Source organism: Xenopus tropicalis, chromosome 1 (genome assembly GCF_000004195.4).
Source record: "Xenopus tropicalis strain Nigerian chromosome 1, UCB_Xtro_10.0, whole genome shotgun sequence".
NCBI classification, from domain to species: Eukaryota; Metazoa; Chordata; class Amphibia; order Anura; family Pipidae; genus Xenopus; species Xenopus tropicalis.
Genome location: NC_030677.2, coordinates 69,377,520 through 69,398,698, shown reverse-complemented (window position 1 = coordinate 69,398,698; position 21,179 = coordinate 69,377,520). Strand labels below are relative to the sequence as shown.

The window sequence follows — 21,179 nt, the reverse complement described above, 5'->3', positions numbered from 1 at the left end:
ATTTGCTCATATATGCAGTGCACAAGTTCTCAAAAACATTTTATCTGACTTGTATGATAGGATTTTTTTTGTAAAATAGACCAGTTTATCATATTTTTTCTTTCTGCAATTTATATATATTTAACAAGATATATTTGTGTGTATTGTGTGATTCATGATTGTGGCAATGTGCATGGAATTATATTTCATACAGTTGTGTGTTTTGGTAATGTGCTATTATGATATTGTTACATTACACAGTTATGTTATTTAATAATAATATTTTTATGCTTTATTCCTTATTCCTAATACAATAATGTTGTGACACCTGTTTTTCTTTTTAAAAAAAAAAAAAACCATTGTAATGTGTTTCTTTTCTTTCCCCTTGTTTAACAAAAGCCTGAAAATTTGCTGTTAGCTAGCAAGTTGAAAGGTGCTGCAGTGAAACTTGCTGATTTTGGGTTAGCCATTGAAGTTCAAGGGGACCAGCAGGCATGGTTTGGTAAGCAGCAACTGATTTTTTAACCCTATATTTAAAGAGTTTGGGGGTGTATGTATTATATATGTTGCATGTTATATCTGTTTAAAAAAAGAAGAAATTATATCTTTTTGTTAGTTGCCACCATGTACAGTGGCTTGCAAAAGTATTCAGCCCCCTTGAACTTTTCCACATTTTGTCACATTACAGCCACAAACATGAATCAGTTTTATTGGAATTCCACGTGAAAGACCAATACAAAGTGGTGTACACGTGAGAAGTGGAACGAAAATCATACATGATTCCAAACATTTTTTACAAATAACTGCAAAGTGGGGTGTGTGTAATTATTCAGCCCCCTGAGTCAATACTTTGTAGAACCACCTTTTGCTGCAATTACAGCTGCCAGTCTTTTAGGGTATGTCTTTACCAGCTTTGCACATCTAGAGACTGAAATCTTTGCCCATTCTTCTTTGCAAAACAGCTCCAGCTCAGTCAGATTAGATGGACAGCGTTTGTGAACAGCAGTTTTCAGATCTTGCCACAGATTCTCGATTGGATTTAGATCAGGACTTTGACTGGGCCATTCTAACACATGGATATGTTTTGTTTTAAACCATTCCATTGTTGCCCTGGCTTTATGTTTAGGGTCGTTGTCCTGCTGGAAGGTGAACCGCCGCCCCAGTCTCAAGTCTTTTGCAGACTCCAAGAGGTTTTCTTCCAAGATTGCCCTGTATTTGGCTCCATCCATCTTCCCATCAACTCTGACCAGCTTCCCTGTCCCTGCTGAAGAGAAGCACCCCCAGAGCATGATGCTGCCACCACCATATTTGACAGTGGGGATGGTGTGTTCAGAGTGATGTGCAGTGTTAGTTTTCAGCCACACATAGCGTTTTGCATTTTGGCCAAAAAGTTCCATTTTGGTCTCATCTGACCAGAGCACCTTCTTCCACATGTTTGCTGTGTCCCCCACATGGCTTGTGGCAAACTGCAAACGGGACTTCTTATGGTTTTCTGTTAACAATGGCTTTCTTCTTGCCACTCTTCCATAAAGGCCAACTTTGTGCAGTGCACGACTAATAGTTGTCCTATCGACGGATTCCCCCACCTGAGCTGTAGATCTCTGCAGCTCGTCCAGAGTCACCATGGGCCTCTTGGCTGCATTTCTGATCAACGCTCTCCTTGTTCGGCCTGTGAGTTTAGGTGGACGGCCTTGTCTTGGTAGGTTTACAGTTGTGCCATGCTCCTTCCATTTCTGAATGATCGCTTGAACAGTGCTCCGTGGGATGTTCAAGGCTTTGGAAATCTTTTTGTAGCCTAAGCCTGCTTTAAATTTCTCAATAACTTTATCCCTGACCTGTCTGGTGTGTTCTTTGGACTTCATAGTGTTGTTGCTCCCAATATTCTCTCAGACAACCTCTGAGGCCGTCACAGAGCAGCTGTATTTGTACTGACATTAGATTACACACAGGTGCACTCTATTTAGTCATTAGCACTCATCAGGCAATGTCTATGGGCAACTGACTGCACTCAGACCAAAGGGGGCTGAATAATTACGCACACCCCACTTCGCAGTTATTTATTTGTAAAAAATGTTTGGAATCATGTATGATTTTCGTTCCACTTCTCGCGTGTACACCACTTTGTATTGGTCTTTCATGTGGAATTCCAATAAAATTGATTCATGTTTGTGGCTGTAATGTGACAAAATGTGGAAAAGTTCAAGGGGGCTGAAAACTTTTGCAAGCCACTGTATATGCTAATGTAATTTTACTTAATAATTTAGCTCTTTATATGATTGAAAATGGTAGCAGAACAGTCAAAAACATAAGGCCTTGTGCTACCATGACAGTGTAGCTTTGTTCTTATTATTTTGGAGGGTTTACTGATATTGGGTTTGTGTGTAAGGCAGTACTACAGGTATTGGATCCATTTTCACAAAACTGTAATTCAGAGTTTTCTGGATGACCAGAGTCAATTTTAATTAATATTGTAATATTTAAAAATTATTTCCAAGTTATTTCCTATTTTTCTGTTATAATAAAACAGTACCTTAGTTACTATGGTAACTAAGATGCACAAATCCATATTTGTAGCAACAATCCTTTTGGGTTTATTTAATGTTTAAATGATTTTTAGTAGATGTAAGCTATGGTGATCCAAATTACTGATTGACCTCTTATCTAGAAAAAACCCAGGCCCCAAGCATTCCGGATAATTGATCCTATATCTGTAGTACCACTGGTTTATGCAAAAACATTGGTGCACTGTTATGCACTATTGCAACAAACAAGATGTCTGCATTTATTTTGCTAACTGCCATACACCAAAAGCTGCTTGTTGATTCATGTGGACTTTGTTTGACCAAAAAAGAAGCATAAGTTCTTAAGTCTGTGAAATCTTACTAATAATATATAGAGGAAAATATCAGGCTTTTACTTGCATTTAATTACTCTGTCTCCCAAGACATGGCTATTTTTGCTAGCCCTAACTTCTAATTGACATGACTTGCTTTTGAATTGTCTTTGAGAAATTATTAACCCATTTCAACTCATTCGAAGCCAAAGTAACTCTGTTTATATAGTGATACTGCAAGTGCACCAACTGGGGAACAAAATTTCACTTGAAACTGTTTTTGAATTGTTTTGCTATTTTCCATTGTCATATAGGGGCCTAAAATATTCCTAGAAGGATACATTTTCTTGTTTTACCACCCATTTATTGTATTTTTTGTTTATTTTAATAAAAACATACAACTTTGCTTTTACATTGAACTGAATCTGACAGTTACCTTCAAAGACTGTCAAACTGATCTGAGCCTTTTGAAATAAAATATACCAAGCTACAGATTCCCTGCCTTTAATAATTATGTCATTAGCTAATATAGGCATTCTGATTTAGCAGTGTTTATGGGGCTACAAACTGGTTATCAGCCTTTGTTTTACTGGAAAAAAGCTCCCTCATCAACATCTGGGAACTTGTCACTTTAGTGTATGTGTGTGTGTATATATATATATATCAATCCAAATAGTGTCAGCACTCCAAGGCTCAATCTCCTGCGGGGTGCACAGCCAAAATGTGAGTATGCAAAAAGTAATAATGATCCATGGCCGGCACACCCTTCAAAACTTTGTCAAAAATTTATTGAAAACATACTGTTTAAAACCGACGTTTCGGTCCTCATTAGGACCTTTCTCAAGGATATATATATATATTTTCAGATGTTGATGGTGAAAGCATATTAAAGTATTTAGACTCCTGCTGCTGAAAGTCTATTTTGTTGTCTAGTAAGGTAATGACAGAACTGATTGGTTGCTATGGGTTATTGGCCACGGGCACATTTGCCCAGTGTTGATAAATGAGCCCCATTGTGTTCTATGGAGCTGAGCTATAGATGTGTTTTTTTGCCTTATTCAGCTTGTATGGCTGCCCCCATGGCTACACTGCATTGTATTTAATGACTGGAGTAGTGTTTCTAAAGCAAGCACATTTGTTTTATCAGTGAGGGGTAAGAGAACATTATATTTAAAAAAAATATATAACATGTTAATTTTGGTGTAACTGTTCTTTAAATGCAGTAACAATATATTTGCATGCAAACTTCACAAGTCAGTGCTTAGCTGTTCTAACACCCCATTTTCCCTAACATTCCCTAGGGTTTGCTGGCACTCCAGGTTATTTATCACCAGAAGTTTTACGAAAGGATCCCTATGGCAAGCCAGTGGATATGTGGGCATGTGGTAAGAATTTAATGGACCTGTAAAAGGGGCAAGAAAAAATATTGCAAATATTTATTGTCTTAAGGTGGCCATACACATTAAGATCACCAAGCGAGCGGATATTCCCTCGATATCCCCACCTACAGGTGGCCGATATCAGGCACATGTAGGCCCTGGGGCCAAACGATCAAATTCTAACGGCGGCAATGGGCGCAGTCGGTTCGGGGACCGCATCAACGAGCCGGTACAGTCCCCAATCCGACTAATTCTTTTAACCTGCCCGATCAATATCTGGCCAATTTCAGGCCAGATATCGGTTGGGCATGGCCGTCGCTTCTGCCCCTACATTGGTCCAAGGGACCAATATTGGCCGCTACAGTCAGCCCGTGTATGGCCACCTTTAGACCAGGTGTTAAGGAAAGCTGCCATGTTCTGTTTAAAGATTAGTAGACATCTTTCTATTACTCCACTTAATCTAGAGTTTTCAAGAAATACCAAGTTGCTTTATTGTCATGGGATCTAGATTGTAAGCTCTACGGGGCAGGGACCTCCATCCTCTTGTGTCTTTGACTCTTAACTTATTACAATTGTATCTTTTATTTATTTGTGCTTATTGTAATACTTTGTATTTATCTATTTTAATACCCCTGTTTATATTAATGTATTCTACTGTACAGCGCTGCGTACATAAGCAGCGCTTTATAAATAAAGTTATACATACATACATAGTACAATGCAAGAAAAATGCTCTTGTGTGTTTTCACACTGTACCAAGTGTACCAAGAAAAATCAACAAGTATTTTTAAAAATTTGCTCTTAAACGTAATTGTTTAAAACCATAATTTTAAAACAGAAAGCATTATCAACTGGTGTTTATGGTGCCCTGAGTTTACTGAACCTTCCTGGTTTATACCTCAGAACAGACAGATTTGTGTGCCTAATAATAATTCAGTAGGCATGTATTCACAGCGAATTTCCACATTTCACCATGATTTTTTTTTGCAAAACGGGTAGCAAATTTTGCCGCGGAAGAATTAGTTGTGCAACAAATAATTGTCGCAGGCGTCAAAAATTGTCACGTGTATAAAAAAATTGACGTACGTCAAAAAAAGTTGTGTGCACTGGTTTACAAAGATTTGCAAATTTTTTGGTGAACTGAAACAGGACAGATTCGCTCATCGCTACTCTTCATACACCCCCCCCCCATTGAGCCCTAGTCACATGTCTCTTCTGCCTACCCCTACTGAATCTAGTAATTAAGTTTTCATATCCTGAACCCCATACCACCTATAGGTCATCTTTGTTGACTTATCAGTCGCTGGTTGTGCCATCTGAATTTGTCACTTGAAATGACAATGAGACTTGAAAAAAATGCAGAAAAAAATAGCAGAAAAAAATTTCTGTAAGTTAATTTTAACATTTCTCTGGTAATTGCTTTTAAATAAGGTTATCATGGAAATGATTATTCTTTATATAGCACTGGCATTTTCTGCAGCTCTTTACATACCTTTTACATAATTTACATCAGTTACTACCCAAGTGGAACAGTTTTTATCGCATACAGACTCATTATAGTAAATTTTAAGTTTTTTTACTGTGCGAAAGGAAATAATAATAATAAAAAAATAAACCACATAGCAAAAGCAGCAGAAATATTTACTGTAATCTGTTGAATATTTTCTTACAATGAAAACTGTGTTTGCCATTCAGGTGTCATTCTCTACATCCTTCTTGTTGGCTATCCACCTTTCTGGGATGAGGACCAACATAGGCTTTATCAGCAGATTAAGGCTGGTGCTTATGATGTAAGTGTATGGCTCATTTCCCAAACTAAAAAGAAAAACAGAAGCTGTATGCATGGAAAATATGTGAGCTTATGCATAAAGAATACAATATTCCCACTGTGTTTTTTAGGTCAGGTTTTTATTATTCTTTTGACCAAGTTATTTTATATATTCAACTTCTGTTGCTATTTAAGGAAGAATATAAGAAGCATGCTTAAGGTGATAGAAAATGTTTTATTTATAAACATTCTTACACAAGAATTACCTTTAGCAAGGTCGACAGAAAAATAAAAAAAATATTAGAACAATTGAGAAAAGTGGTAATTTTTCTACAGATTTTATTTGTATGCAAGATTTACAACCCTTTATGAACTACTCATTCTTTTTTAAAATACTTAGTTTCCATCTCCTGAGTGGGATACAGTGACTCCTGAAGCCAAAGACCTTATAAACAAAATGCTCACGATCAATCCAGCCAAGCGCATCACAGCTGCGGAAGCACTCAGACATCCTTGGATCTGTGTAAGTTTCTCTTCAGAACTTTATGCTACTAGATATCTTCTCTGGGTTGCTTACAATTTTATTGACAAAATGTTAATCAGTTATTATTGCTTAGATCTTGCTTGTATATTAGAGTAACTATCAAAATTGCATATCTGTTATAAAAGTTTACATTGCCTTTACAGAAGAGAAATAACTAGAATGATTGGAATGCAAAATGTTGCCTCTGTGCTCCATATAGCAATAGCAGCAGCTGCATATATCTGTAAGGTTCAAATAGTTCTGTTCAACCTGACTAGAAATGCAAGCACACTGTACATTCTGTCTGATACTGTTATGGACAATGTAAGCAAGTCTTTGTCAATGTACATCTTCTGCATACAAGATTTTATTTTGTTTTAGGATGGTGTACACTAAAATATTACCTTCTAATTTCCACTTGTTGGTAGACTGTCTGTTTAAAATGTTATTATTTAATACATCTGAATGCAGCTGCTAGATTCATTTTTCTCAATTAGAAATACCCTCTTCTTGCTATTAGTAAATAAATGTGATTAACTCTCAGATCCTCACAAGATTTGGTGCCTGCATTAGCACAGATTTACCACGAGTGACAAATAAGATAAGTCTGGAAGATATGGGGCTGAGACACAAACTATGAAAAAGCAATATAATACAGCGCTTCCAACTCAGGGAAGCCCATTTGATTATTTAAAAAAACCCTAGCAGTGTGCAGTAGAATTCACCTACATGGTTTTGGCCTTCATAGTACCCATTGATTGTTGGGTAAAAAACCATAAGCATGATAAGAAGTAGCCAGAGAGTGCAGATTGCAAATAGCTGATAAGCTTCCCTATAAACACTAGATGTGTAGAGGCAGATTATATATAGGGTTAACCTAAACTGACAAATGAGAAAATATGTCAGGGAGTAACTGTCATTGCTCCTGTTTGAGAGGCTACTGGAAAACGTTAGTAAAAAAGGATGTGAAGCTGGGATGATTGGGCAATATGTCTAAAGACATTCTTTTTAAAATAGCATTTTATTTATTTAATTAATTTTATTATGTGTTTTTTTCTAATTTCTTTCCAGCAACGATCTACTGTTGCCTCCATGATGCACAGACAAGAAACTGTGGATTGCTTGAAGAAATTCAATGCAAGAAGAAAGTTAAAGGTACACAGGAGAAAACTGTTTGTGTTAAGACAGAATATTATAAGTAATGTATAAACTGCAAATCGAATCTTTTTGTGACATTATACATTACTTAGAATTCTTTGTAGATTAACTGTACACAGTACTATAGTGAACTCTCTACTCAGTAAGTTTGCAGGTTATCCATAATGACACCATTGGACAAGATTCCAAAATATAAAAGATTCTGAATATAAAATTAAAAGTTTAAAGGGGCAGTAAATAGCTATATGCATTATTAACATGAGCAAAATGATGCTGAGTTAGGTTTATTAGTTATAATAAGCTTTGTATAAATAATTTACCCCTTCACCCTTTGTTTTCATTGTTAACCTCAAAAAAAGAATAAGAAAACAGATTTTTCATAATGAAATCTGGATAAAGTATTTTCAACACAAGCCTTATTTATTAAATTCATGGTGATCAAGGTGCTTTACTGTACCTTTAATGCCTCTTTGTACAGTTCCAATAAGTTATAAAGATTATTTTGCAAATGCTGTTTTTTATTAGTAATAAAATGCTTCTAATTGGCCAAGAAATATGTTTATAACCCCATAAGAATAGGGTGTGCAATGGGAAAAAATAATCAAGACAAGCGTTTGTGTCACATTTAATGCAAATCTGAGGTTTTATGAGCATTGCATTTAAAAAGCTTTCACTTTCTTATCATTTGTTATCCATGTTCATTTGTGAGCAGTTAGATCTGCTTTTTCCTAAAAAAAAAAGTTACATTTGATCCTTAAATGGGTTATCAAACCAAAAACATTCTTTTTGCAATTTAAACAGCCGCTTTATATACATTTCAAAATTTCAATGTATTTAAAGTTTTTTATAATTGCTATTAAAAGTAGTTTCTGACTGTTTTTAACAGCAGTTATATTTACAAATTCCATTAAAATCATTAACATGTTAACTAAATTAAATATATTATTTATATTCATATATATTAATAATATATTGTGTGTATATATATATATATATATATATATCTGGAGTAAAAACATGCACTTTCAGGCAAAATCGTTTTAGATTTTGAGTTGATAAGTAAGTTTCCTAAACTTACGTACTAAATCTAATAGTTATTATAATATTGTGATGCACGGTTCACAATAAAGAAATACACCACCACAGAGTGGCTATCTTAAGCCTACTTACAGAGCAAATGCTGCTTAATATATCTCAAGCTCTGTTAACGTATGGGATTTTTGATGGCTAGCATTTGCCAGCAATACATTGACCTTTATTTAATCTGGAATAGGAGCAGATAAAACCTTAGTAAGGGGTATTTTATTCTGTGTTTCCAATTTTTTTATAATTAATAGTAGGAACAGACTCATATTTAACCTGTTTCCAAAACTAAGCACAATAGTTTATAGATCAGCAGTGTATGGTGATAAGGAGACCTGTGGAGTTCCATATTGTTATACTCTGTACCAGTACATATCCCCCAATATGTGCCAACAATTTTCAGATTTTAATATACTGCAGTCCTAAATCTGCTCTAGAGATGTCTGGGAATAGTAAGTAAAATGGCAGGGTACTAGGCAACCTTTTTTTCCATAAAATTAGCACCACCCTGGGGGGGAAAACTTCACTGGGGTGGAGCTAAATTATTGCCCTCTGCAGTGAAATTTAAATGAAATTATCTCTCAATACTGTTTTTGTGTTTGCTTTCAATCTTTTAATCTCTTCTTTCTTTTTTTCCCTCTCTTTTTTTTTTTTTTTTTTAAAGGGGGCAATATTAACAACCATGCTGGCTACCAGAAACTTCTCAGGTATATAATACTATATTTATTCATGATGTCTCCTAAATATGGAAAAACTGTATAATTTATATTTTGAAATGCCAATCCTTTTACCATATCATTTAAATGTAGGAAGAGAACAGTACTGTTACTTCTTTACTGAATTATTTACTGTACAGCACTGTAATTCCTTTTTTTTCTAATTTTAAATGTTTATTTTTGATTGGCTGGAGTATTCCATTCTGTAGTTCTGTATCATAGTGTTCCAGGTAAAAACAACTGGAAATATATTTGGTCAAATTAACTTTTAGGAGGAGTAAGTCTGAAATAAAATCTAGTTTGTATTGTTGGCCACATACCACTGTCATATTGCATTGTCAGTTGAAACTGAATCCTGAGATGACAATTATGCCCAGTCAAGCAGTATGTCAGAAACTGGCCAAAACTGGTAGATTGAATCTGGGCATGCATAGGCAGATTTTTTATGTTGTCAATATACCTACTTGAGTGCCGAGCAAACTAATATGGAATATTTAACAGGATCTGTACTTCACGGGTGCATACTTACAACATTTACTTTACGGCGTTTAGATGAAGATTCTGCCCTGTTTTATTAAAACAGGATTTTCCTCAATCGTCGCCAAAGAGCCTGGTAACTGTTAGCGCACATGGATTAATAAGGCTAAATAAATTATGTGAACCAAATCAATCATAAAAGTTTCGTTTACTAGTATACAGTGTTATATAATAAATCTACCATGATAAATTAATAGAATCTGTGCAAAAAGTTTGCACATACTTCGGCAATTGTAAGATTCGGCAGATACAAAAGACCACAAAACTCCGTGATAGTTAGGCATGTAGGGGGTTGAATGGACTCTTCTTTAAAAATGTAAAAACTAGCATTCTTTTCATTTGGATGGGATTTTTAGAAGCATATTTTTGAAATGGTGATTTCTAACTTTCACCTATTGGTAAATATGCTTCGAAAAATCGCATAGGAATGAATAGCATGTGGGTGAGTTTTTGATGTATTAAGCTGTAAACCCACATTTTGATAAATTTGCCCTTTAGACTACTGGATCATTGTCTGTTGCTGTCTCCAGTGAAGAACAACAATGCCAATATGTTAGGCACCTCCAGTGGAGTGCTCCTTAATGCATGAGATAATTGATTCCTGTTTATTATGCTTGGTTGTACCCACAAGCAGTATGCAACATGCTGCATGTATACAGTATATACAGTATGCATTTTATGCACATTCTGTATATATTTAAACTGAGAAATGCATGTTAAAGTAAGGAAACAAACTAAAAAACACAGAATATTTAAAACAATATATATATGTGTTGATGCATTTAGCATGCATTTCAAAACATTGATGCAAAATAAAAATAAAAACAGTTCAGCAACCTGCATTTATTAGCATTTAGCATATTAGCAATTTGGTAAATCTGTTAATTGGGCTTTAATGCATGGTAAGCTTTTTGAACGTTTGCAACCATTTGGCCTGCGTGTTTTTTTATTTTTCCATATTAAAAGGTGATTGCTACAGCTGTTTTACATTATTAAAAGCTATAGTGTAGTCACAGAAAATATCATTTAAAAACATTGTTATTATTATGTGCTGTTCCTTCTGTCCTTAATGTGTGTCACATACCAAAAGGGCTCATTTGTGTTTAGTGAGCTAATCAATGCTCTGAGTAACTTTATAATGGGCAAATCTGGCAATGTATGGTCATACGGAGTGAAATAAAAACTGTTTCTTTCTTTATTGGGTACTTATAGCTTCAGTTTATGTATTTGTTCATTATGGGCATATTCAATGGATAATAAAAGCCTTTTGTTATGCATAATCCTGCAGGACAAACTTAGGAATCCATTAACAGTTCCCTAGACACAGCTGTCCACCCACATGGCTAATAAAGAAAGACTCTGCAGCCATTAGTTTACTTATAATGTAGCTACAAGTACAGCCAGATTTAACAGTGTGTAGGTGGTTCTTAATAAACAGGGCTATACTGCAGTTATTTAGTGTATGTATTATGGAAAGAACTGCATAACCCTAAATTAAAGATGCTGTACTTCTTATGAAGGCAATATTGCCAGATAGAGATTTCATTGAATATGGCCCTTTGGTTGTTTGCAGGTGCATGACATTTACATTACTCACTCATACTGTTGTGGTTATAATTGTTTTCATTTTTCCTTTTTCTTATTTTTCTTTTATGTGGAATGTATTTCATGTGAGGTAAGATCAATAAACTGTATAGTGATATTTTTCATCTTTACCCATTTTAATTTCTGCTTGCTATAATTCACTCTGTTTATTGGAATAGTTTAGAGCATTTTTTGCTGGAAATTGTACTAATACTTGCACTTGGGAAATCCAATAACTGAATTCAAAAAAGTGTTATACGTAAGGGCAAAAATAGTATAACGTTTGCTACATGCCTTAGTGACAGATTCTAAATTCCTAATTTTACATGTTCTTTTAAAAACAGATTCACTTTTGAAACCATTACAACACCTAAAATAACTGTAGTGGGATTGTCTGTATGATCTATATAGTCTATCAAGTCACCAACAGTCCTTTTGCTTGGTTATATCAATCATCTTTATCTACTGGGTTGATTCTTAAAAATAGTTTTTTTAGTTACTTGAGCCCTACAAGTTTACATATATAGTGCATCAGTTATGTATGGTAGTCATCAAGTTAGATGTCTCTTAGAGCTGTTATTCTGATTACTTCCTATGGCCTCAAAACATATACAGTTATGTTCACGCTGAAGCTTACTTTTCATTATTCTTGAATCTACACTTGTCTCTAATGGGAATATATACCTTGCCAGTCCATGTTCTAACATTATGGCTCTACTATGGTGCATTTTAAAACACCATTTTTGTGCAGCAACAGTAGTCACATTTTTAGATTAAATTATTTGATTTACAATAGCACATTAAAAATAAAAAGCAGTATGGCATCTGGAAGTCTTGTTTATCAAGTAAATGTATATTAAATATAATAAGCACAAGAATTTAAAGCTGAGATGTGTTTGACTACTTCTATACCTCTTTACAATAAAGAAAATAGTTAAAATGTTCCTGTAATGAAGGCAGAGGTAAATTACAAATCCTGAGCATGTGTTGACAGTATTGGAATACCTAGTTTTTCTACACATCCTCCTCTTTCTGGTATTTCAAAACAGTGTACACTCCTTTCTAAAGTAACTTTTAGCCATGTCTAATGCTGTTTAATATGTGTTGTTATTAGAGAAATGTAGGTCAAAATTAAGCAGTGATTGTGGTGACTATAAGGAGAAAAACTCATGGTAATTAGATGTTAAAATTAATTTTAAAGAACAAACCAATGCTATCAGGTTTTAGCAAATAATGTACCCTGTAGGTGCAATTTATAGCCCCTGAATACTCTCAACTGCTGTGCAAATCTGAGAACACATTACTCTCCGTAAAACACATCTCTGCTTATATGTCTTATGTAACTTGAATGTCAAGATGGAAAGGGTAGTGAGTGGGAGAAGAGAAGAGGTCCAGAGCAAGTGATGACTAAAGAGACAAGGACCTAAAGGACAAGCAAAATAAAATATAATAGGTGGTATCGGCTTCCCAGGTTACCTTGCTGCTGCACATCAGTGGCATTCATTTCTCCTGTTCCAGTGTCCCATGTGGCAATATAGTAATTTAACATAATAGCCAGTTAATCCACAACGTCCCATTGTTAGCATGAGTTAATAACCAAATTTGCTGGGAATGTACATAGTTGTAAATGCAGACTTTGTACATCATGTATCTGATATTATTGTATGTGTTCTTCAAAATATGTAGAGAGAAGGGCTGGTAGCAGCTGTGGACATTTTATAGTATTGCTTTAAATGAAGAAATTAGCTCCCTTTATTTGTATTGTAATCTTAATTAAAAAAATGAATGTTTTATTTACTTTCCTTTTAATAATGGCAAGATGTGGGCAATGAAATTAAATGCCATGAAAAGTCCAGAATGTGGATAATAATCAGTTTATTTACAGATGTGTCTCACTTTATCAAGGGACTAAATATGTGAAATGTGCAAGAGCTTGTACTTTTTAGAAAAGGAATAGCTTATATCTGTCATGTAGCTATATGAAATTTTGGATGTGGACAGGGGCATGGATAAACTATGACATCCCATGCTGTATGCAGAGGAAGTCTTTTACCTCACTCATTGTATCAGCAAGGGCTTATTGGTGACTACTAACTAAAAAAAAACTTTTTATTTGTTTACAGCAGCGAAGAGTTTACTGAAGAAACCTGATGGAGTCAAGGTAAGATAATTATGCAGTTCTTTAATACTAAATGAGATATACTAAGCTTGCTGTCAGTGAGAAATGTTCAGGCTTGCTACAATTATTACCGTGATTGTATGTGACTCGTGAAAAATGCAGATTTAAGTAGAAATGAAAGAACAATTATTATAATATTAAGAACACAAATTTGTAATGTTCGTTAGACATAATATTCATAGCGCATTAAGACCTAGTATCTACCTACCCGAAATGTTTATTGTGCTTTGATATATAGTGAAATTAATTTTACCCATTTAATTGATATTGTTTATTCTAGTGCTGGCTCAAGCTGGAAGGGAGCTATAGGCAAGCCACCCCCCCTTTTCCTTTGCCATGTGTTGGTGGCACACACACCTGCACTCTAGGCTCATGCTTCTTTTGCCTACCAGTAGTTTTGGCCATGGTTTTTCCATAGGGTCCACTTGTTATTCATCAGAGGCTTTGAATCACATTTGTGTTAATTGATACTTACACATGAAAAGATTGTGTCAGTTTTCTTTATTTTCTGTATATCATTATTTTTTGGGAAAATAATGTTAGTAAATGGCTATGGGAAAATACAACTCTTACCTCTTGTAAAAATGTAATTCATTTTTCTATTCTGGTATTATTTACCCATTCTGTATTACCATCTGTCTTTGAAACTATGCCTGCATTTTTCTAATTATATCAAACCAGTGGGCCAGTTATCAGACGTATTACATTAATGTTGGCAAATTGTCATTATCTTCAACATCATTTATTTATATAGTGTCGGAAAGTTATTTGTTCCTTTATAAAAAATGTAGAGATGCTCCAAATCATTTTTTGTTTTGGCCAAAAACCAAATCTTTCTCAACAGATTTGGCTGAGATAAATCTGAACCAAATTTATTTTAGGGGTTACTGTTCAGTTGTGTTGTATTGCAGTCCTGCTGGGTTTTAGCTGGATTCTGAATTTGCTGCATCCCAATAATATTTATTTAAACTAATTGTGAGCACAAAGAAGGTCAAATGATTAAGGATACATTTATTTAAACATAAACATTGATGTGGAAAAAATATTTACACGGATTCAGTACGATAGATTAATACATTAGTATAAACATTGTGTTGCCTTTTTAATATACTCTCATCTATAGGATATGTCTAGCATCTTTGCAGCATGCTGTTTTAGTGTTTATCACAGGACAAAGAAGATTTTTAGACAGCCACATTTTCTCTGCTATTTAGTATTGGTTTTGTTATTATTTATAGAAACACATGAATACATATTCTTTACTGTTAAATGGTCCCTACCAGTCAGTTGATGATTTGTTTTTTCCATTTTCTATGACTGGTCACTACAGAAAAGGAAGTGCTGTTTGTGTGTTCAGATGATTGTGAGACCCTCTGCCACACTGGTTCTTGATGGTACAGAGTAGTTCCAGTGCAGCTGTGTTTTTTCAGCTTGTGTTATTTTGGAATACCTTTACTGGTTACATTTAGAAGAAAAAGTTGCACAATTCCCACACCCCCAATTGAAGTCTGTATTTTCATTTCATTTGCACAGATGCAGTTTATGTAAAAGAAAGTTGATGTCTGCTTTCCCTGGAAATTTATCCTGTAGCAAGCACAATTTGGTTCTCTATGTGTGAAGTAAACTACACATTGGGGATACCGAGGGACACCAAGCACTCCAGTACTGTGTATTTGGAGCAGTCAGGCTCTGAGGGTTTAATTGAGCTAAACTAAAAATGTCCCATTTAACTATGATCATAAACCTTAATCTCATACTTATTTGTTTTGAAAATTAAATATGGCTTTAATATTGAATGCAAATGATTGTACACTCTGTCCATGATGCAAGCTAAAGCTATTGCAATAAAAACAAACCATTGCCACTGACGTGCAGCCATTGCATTATAGCAGTTGGTTTCAGACGAGTGACGTAATTAGGGGACCCCCAGTAGTTGTAGGATTTAGTCTGCTCTTGATAAGGTTGCAGATATATGAAAACATAGTTGTATGAGCACATCTAGGACAACAAATACGTTTTTACCTTAATCTAAAAATAACTGATCTTAAAGCTGGGCTACATGGATAGCAAACTGTTGTTCTCACAAAATCTTAACCTACCCTTTAAGGCTGAAAAACCCAGTTGTTGCTCTGGTCTGGAATTGGATTATTTTGATTTCTTTATATTGTATATTCTAAAGAGGTTGCACAATTTACACTATTATCTAGTATTTTGGCAAAAACGTATGCACACAGAAACTATTTAAAATTTCAGAAAACTGGGATTAAAAGTTTGAAGAAATACATTCAAATGTTGTCTTTGTCTGATGGCACTAGAAAGCATAAACAAGGAGGCAAATTTGTCTGCAGTGGACGATCATGTTTTTCCCAGATACATTCTAGCCAGCACATTCCATTTCTCTTTGCCATCCAAATTCATTTACTGGAGAGCAATGTGGATGAGTACATTTTTGGCCTTCTCTTGGTGGAAAGTATTTAACTGACTGTACTGTAACCACACTTATGTCTTTGTTCAGGGATTTGGCTGCAGTTATTTGTGCAAATATTTTGTTTCTACAATTATAGGCCTCTGAACGTTGCAATATGAAAATCAACAGTATACCTTAGTACAAATTATGGTTTTAGGTTAGTTCTAGTTTTTGACCACATGCGCTAAAACTTTATAGAATATACTTTTCTTGTGGTTGCCTTTAGTTGCTTTATTTTGGTGTCCAAAAACAACAAGAAAAAAAACACAAAAAGGTTTTGCAGGTTACCCTGTGGCTACCTTCACTCGAATGCTTCAGTTTCAGTTAATTACATTACACTGAGTAATTGAGGTACATAAAAGCTTTCACCTATTGAATATTTGCCTCATTCCTTGAGACTATGGTAGTTAAAGGAACAGTAACACCAAAAAATTAAAGAGTTTTAAAGTAAAAGAAATATAATGTACTGTTGCCCTGCACTGGTAAAAGTTGTGTGTTTGCTACAGTAACTCTACTATAGTTTATATAAATAAGCTGCTGTGTAGCCATGGGGGCAGCCATTCAAGCTGGAAAATAGAAGAAAAGGCACAGGTTACATAGCAGATAACGGATAAGCTCTGTAGAATACAATAGTGTTTTATCTGTTATCTGCTAAGTGCCTGTGCCTTTTCTCCTTTGAATGGCTGCCCCCATGGCTACACAGCTGCATTCTTTATATAAACTATAGTAGTGTTTCTGAGGCAAACACCCCAGTTGTACCAGTGCAGGGCAGCAGTACATTATATTGGAATTTCTTTTATACAATTGAATTTTTGGTGTTACTGTTCCTTTAATAACACTCTACACAGCTTATCTGTTAGCTTTTTTGAATGGGTATGAATAGTTTGAGGAAACAGGCAGATTAAATAAAACCCACAAGTTCCTTATAGTGGCTTGAAGCTTGTCTGAGGATGTAGACCGTAAGCACAGCAATGGAGAGAGGCCAGAGTCAGACTGGGGTATAAAAACTGTATCATGTATTAGTGTTACTCAATGCTTCATTTCCTGATTTGATTTTAGCTAGGAGCAGAAACATAACAGGAAGTTTCAATTTGCAAGAACTGTTTTTTTTTAAGAAAAATGCAGCTTTACATTTTAAAGAATTTAAATTTCTTATCATTTTTTTAAACCCATAGACGTATGCATATATGTACTGTTATTGTAAAGTTCCTGCTCAGCGCGCATTAACATTAAGAATGCATGCAGGTTGTGACCATTTACAAGGGTGCTCAGTAGAAAACTTCCCTGCTCAGTCTGCAAAGCCCCCATGACCTCCTACATTAGCAACTTCTCTCCTTTTCTAAAGTGCAAACTTTTTTTCAGCCTTTTATTGTAATTCTGAAGCAGTCATGGTTTTGTTGATGAGGTCTTTGTAATTAGCCTTTTCCTTTCCTTGGCCATCTTAAGCTTTTTGATTAGGAGTTTAGTGGGGAGCTATTAAAATGGAATATAATAGTAGATACGTAGTAAATTTGGGTTGAAAAAAATATATGCTCGGGGATGTTTGCCTCCAGTTTTAATAAATACACCCCTTATTGTATTACTGCCATATGTTATTTCTAGAAAAGCGCAAGACCTTGCACTTATCAACTATGAACCTTCAAAGCAGAAATGTCCTGCATTGAACTTACAGTTTTGCACAATTTAGTATCATCAGCAAAAACAGATACAGTACAAGATAAAAAGAAAAGTTCCATTTACCACTACCCTTTGGAATTTATTCTTCATGCCAGTTCGCTATCTATGTAACAGTTATTATCTTCCAGGCAACTATTCCTTAATTTAATCAGTAACCTTCATTGCGGTACTGTATCAAATGCTTAAGCAAAAGCTAAGTAGATTACATCGACTGCTCTAGGTTTCTGCTCACCTCCTCATAGAAGGCAATTATATTAGACTGGCAAGATCTGTTATACAGATATGGTATCCCTTTTTTTAATAGTGGCACCACATTAGCAATTTGACCAGTTTCACAGCACCATGCCAGACCTCAATGAACCTTGAGTTGTGTAGACAGATACAAAATATAATTCAGGAATTCCACTTTTTCCCTGATCTCATCAAGCAACTGGCCTCCCTTTGATAAGGGTCCCACCCCTTCTTGCATCATTTTTCTACAGTTTTTATATTTAATCATTAAAATTGTATCATTTTGGATTCTTTCACTTGACTGGTAGCTTTATTTGCATGCTTTATGGGATATAGCATATATAAAATTAAATTGTATGCTCTAAGGGCAGGCAACTCCTTCCTTTAACACTTAGCACTTAATCTTAAATGTAACTGTATTATTTATTGTTCTGATTTTTTTTATTGTATTGTCCTCTGTTGTCCCTTTAATGTCCTGTAAACCCAGCACTGTACTGTGGAACAAGTAGCATGTATATACATACATACAAAATGAAGAAAACATTTACTTTAGCTGATCTTTAAATGAATAGAGTTGTTGTTGTGAGCAACAGTATTGCTGTCTTTTTCTTTGCAATATCCTGACAAATGTTCCTGACCAGTGATGAAAGCTACATTTGTACTCACTAAACATCTTTATTGCAGCAAAATGATTTGAAGAGTTAACATGAAACTGTGTTGCTGAATATGACCTGACTGTTTTGTTTTGCATTTTTGTGCAGGGGCGGTCTGCCTTTTTCCCCTCTGAAGATTTCATTTGTTTGATTTAGATATGTGATATAGCTGCTTAAACATATGTGATAATGAAGTATCTTGTCAGCAGAGTATATACAGCTCTCTCTGCCTGGCATTGACTGGCAAAGAACCCAAATGTGCTGATTTTATATTCCTATTTGTGAACTGGCTTCTGAAATAGTGTAAGATGCTTTTTCTGTTTCTGTTTCTCTGCAAACCACAGATAAACAACAAAGCCAACGTTATAACCAGCCCTAAAGATCCTACCCCGCCTCTGGTATTAATAGTTCTTCTCTTAACCCAATTACTCGTAGTAGCTTCTGTTTGCTTTTTTCTGCCTTTACTGTTTTGCTTTGAAAATACAAAATCGTTATATTTGTGGTTGTGGTTTGTAAAGAAGGTTCTTCATACATTGTTGTGTTTTACTGTTTGAATAAAGGCAGTTGGCTTATTGGTTGCTAGTTCTGCTAAAACATTTGCATGTTTTATCCCATTGTAAGTAGAATGTACAGTAAATTCAGTGGCACATTGGCTATCAGTGCTGCTGAGACGTTTGCATGTTTTGCCATTGTGAGTAGAATGTGATTTTTTGTTGCACCTAAGCTCATTTTAATAAATGTCCAAAGTGAAACCATTTTGATTAACCATTTTTGATTAACCATTGTGTAGATATTAGTGGGAGCTAACAAGTCTGCAACACTAATATGACCTTATTCAGATTATAGTGCTTTTTTCATTTTTAGTAACAGAAACCGACCAAATGAATTGCTCTTCCCTACATGCCCAAGGGCATGGATGTCTCTTAAATACAGCGCACCATAATTTTGGATAGTAACTATATATTATTATTTACATAGATATATTAATAAAAAACTTTAGAAATGGATGATCTGACACAAAAGAAAGAAGATGTATTTGACCTGTTTTCTGCTTAGGTCACAACCTCTGCCAAAAATAGGCTGTCACTGCCATAAAAATGCCACAAGGCGTGAATACAATAAACAAAAAAGAGAATTGGTCATATTTATGTATAAGTTAAAGGTAGCCCTTCATACCTTCACTGCTTTGTGCAGTGAAAATTTCAGAGCGCATTATTCATACTACCCAGTGTTTATTAAAAGAGCTCCTAGTATGCAAGCTAATTTAACACCCTTTTACACCCAAGAATATCGGTGTAATGTGTTGGTTTATAAATTAACAAGAATCTCAATTGTTAGAGTTTAAGATTGCAGTTTATGAGTTTAAGATTGCAGTTCAAGAGACTCTGTTTTCCCAGTAGCATAGTGATCATGAATAAGGTCCTTGCATGCTGCTCTTGTAGGTAACAAGACTTGTCCCATAGGTCTGTTTCTGGACACATTTGATGTCTAAGACATTTTATGCAAACGGTTGACCTTGCTATAGGTCTGTCTGCATTCCTCTATAGCTGGCTCTTACTGCTCTCCTTTAACCTGTGCAACTGAATTTCACCAATAGGAACTGTTTTTCTCTCTCATTTTGTTCTTACTCAGGAGCCCCAATCTACAGTAATCCACAATCCTGCTGATGGAAATAAGGTATTCAGAAAGAATCAACTCCATCTTGCTTTACAATCTGCATATTTCATCAACAAGCACTTCTCAACTAACTAAAACTAAATTCATCCCTGTAAGCTTAAGGAGAAATTCACTAAACAGAATAGCCTTCCATGATGTTACAGCATTTTCAATTTATAGCAAATAAAAAAGTTGCTGTGAGCCATTACTTTTTAGTGAATGTCCTCCTTAAGCACCCTAGATTCCATATGAATATGCCACTCGGTACCCATTATATTTAATAGAAATAAGAACGTGTAGAAGTTTTCTGTATGGCCATTTGCATTTTTATTAATTTATTTTTGGTATATTACGTGTTTTATGCATGGAAACCTGAAATTGTTCTAATTTTGAATTTTTCAACTCTCTTTACATTAATAGAATATAAGATATTCACCAGCTTTCTCATTTTTTGTGTGCATGTTCAACAGATGGAGACACTATGACAATATATGAACATGCATTGACTTTCGTTTTGTATATTTTTAGGTGTGGCTTCAGTGTAAATGTCTTTTTACATGCCAGTACAGGCAGATTATTTTGTTATTATTCTAATTCTATCTGACCTTTAAAAGAGCTGATATAATAAGTAGCAGTCTAAAGAGCATTGATGGGAGGTAAAGAGGCCATAGCCTACTTGTGCAAAGTCATAGCAAGTCACAAGTTGGGACTTAATCACTGGCATTCAATATAACTCAGCACATCCTCTTAAAAGTG

The 21,179-nt window shown here is 34.9% G+C and overlaps 1 protein-coding gene across 15 annotated transcripts in view; it reads left to right on the top strand.

The window, feature by feature from the left end:
* The window catches only part of camk2d (calcium/calmodulin dependent protein kinase (CaM kinase) II delta), a 107,369-nt gene that overhangs the window by 67,214 nt on the left and 18,976 nt on the right, over positions 1–21,179 (top strand). For 4 of the 15 annotated variants that reach the window (XM_031890418.1, XM_031890602.1, XM_018096985.2 and 1 more), the window contains exons 7-15: positions 379–481; positions 4,114–4,197; positions 5,887–5,981; positions 6,360–6,482; positions 7,554–7,637; positions 9,388–9,430; positions 13,687–13,721; positions 19,112–19,165; positions 20,400–20,444. In XM_031890418.1, the coding sequence (XP_031746278.1) occupies positions 379–481; positions 4,114–4,197; positions 5,887–5,981; positions 6,360–6,482; positions 7,554–7,637; positions 9,388–9,430; positions 13,687–13,721; positions 19,112–19,165; positions 20,400–20,444 (666 nt within the window). 15 annotated transcript variants of the gene reach the window in all.